General features: G+C 50.9%; 1 protein-coding gene across 1 annotated transcript; it reads right to left on the bottom strand.

Moving 5' to 3' along the window:
• Positions 1 to 444: 444 nt before the first annotated feature.
• Positions 445 to 1794, bottom strand: LOC128277090 (neurogenic locus notch homolog protein 1-like; the record flags this gene model as incomplete). Its single annotated transcript, XM_053015539.1, has 4 exons — positions 445 to 540; positions 623 to 1213; positions 1298 to 1618; positions 1710 to 1794. Coding segments are annotated over 4 exons (1093 nt in total), but the record flags the coding sequence as incomplete, so codon positions are not given.
• Positions 1795 to 1800: the final 6 nt, after the last annotated feature.

The raw sequence follows: 1800 nt of genomic DNA on the forward strand, positions 1-1800 counted from the left end.
TTCCCGGACACGGATCCTGACATTTGTTTCTAAGACAAGCCCTGTTAGATGGGCAATCCGAGTTGAGAACACATTCTGGACGACATCCTTCGTAGGGGTTGCCGAAGTGATCCTCTATACAGGTACATGCTCCAGCTCCATTTTGTTCCCTACACTGCGCGTTGGCTCCGCATGGATTCGGTAAGCATGGGGTTGTTTGTTCTTTTGGCGTGTCTTGTTGGAAGGGTACGCACTGTGTGAACGGATCTCCAGTGTAACCAACAGCGCAAATGCACATAGGAGTGTGACTAACAACTCTACATTCCGCGTTTGCTCCACAGGCTCCTGGACACGGATCTTGGCATTTTTGTCTGATGCATGCCAGGTTGTTGGAACAATCGGAGTTACTGATACATTCGGGGCGACAGTTAGGCGGAGCACCTATCATGCCTTCTATGCACGTACAAGATGGAGAATCACCCACAGCGCGACATTGAGCGTTCGGACCACAAGGTGACGGTTGACATGGATTTTGTGGGGTCATTTGGACAGGAGGCTCGACTGAAAGTGATCAAAAGCGTTGTAAAAGAAGATCATAAGTGATCGTGGTCCAAGCAAGAGGGAGACAGTCATCGAAACATACTTATTGGCTGACAGCGGACGAACGGGTCGCCCGTGAATCTCTCAGGGCAGCTGCAGATTGGGTTATGGTTGACAACCGAGCACCTGGCTCCTACGCCGCAAGTTCCCAGACATGGATCTCGACATTTCTGGTTGGTGCAAGCCTGGTTCTGAGGGCACTCAGCGCTTACAACGCATTCCGGTCGACATGTCGGAGGACTGCCAATGTATCCCGGAACGCATGAGCACACGGCTTGCCCGTTGATTTCACGACATTGACTGTTCGGTCCACATGGCGAAGGATAACACGGGTTTGTAACGACCGGCGATTGCTGTGGTCGGCACTGTACAAATGCGTTTCCGGCCATTCCATCAGGACAACGACACATCGGAATGTGGTTGATCACTTCGCACAGTGCATCTTGTCCGCAAGTTCCCGGACAAGGATCGACGCACTTGCTGCGAATACACGCCCTATCTCTAGCACAGTCAGAGTTCAGTACGCACTCTGGTCTGCACCCACGATAAGGATCTCCTTGGTATTCTGGCAAGCACGTACAAACACCATTGTTGCATTGTGCGTTCGCTCCACAAGGCGATGGATTGCACGGATCTTCATACAACGGTGTTGGCGCTGTTGAGGGAAGTGATTGTGTTATCGAGAGATCGAAGACTTGGGAAGACGAGAGATTCTTACGTGGTGGAGGCATTGGACGACAACTTGTGAAAGGATCTCCGGTGTACCCTTCCTCGCAGGTGCATATTGGAGTGTGGTTGATTACGTTGCACCTTGCATTGATGCCACACGATCCGGGACAAGGATCTCGACACTTTTCGTTCATACAAGCCTGATTACTAGGACATTCCGAGTTGATCGAGCACTCAGGTCGACAATTGGGCGGAGATCCAATGTAGTTGGCCAAACATGAACAGGATGGAGATCCATTTATATCGCGACATTGCGATCTAGGACCACAAGGAGAAGGAACGCATGGATTCCTCACCACGATTGGGGTATCTTCAACAGGAGCTGCGTTGTGAGAGAAAGGAGCCACATAGGGTTGGGTTTATGATCGACTGCAAGAGCGAAGAGCAGTTTGAGATCTTACGTGGTATAGGGTAGCATCTAGTGAACGGATCTCCGGTGTATCCTGATTGGCACGAGCAAATGGGGCTATGGTTATTCACGTTGCATCGAGC

This window comes from Anopheles cruzii, unplaced genomic scaffold (assembly GCF_943734635.1).
Source record: "Anopheles cruzii unplaced genomic scaffold, idAnoCruzAS_RS32_06 scaffold03798_ctg1, whole genome shotgun sequence".
NCBI lineage: Eukaryota > Metazoa > Arthropoda > Insecta > Diptera > Culicidae > Anopheles > Anopheles cruzii.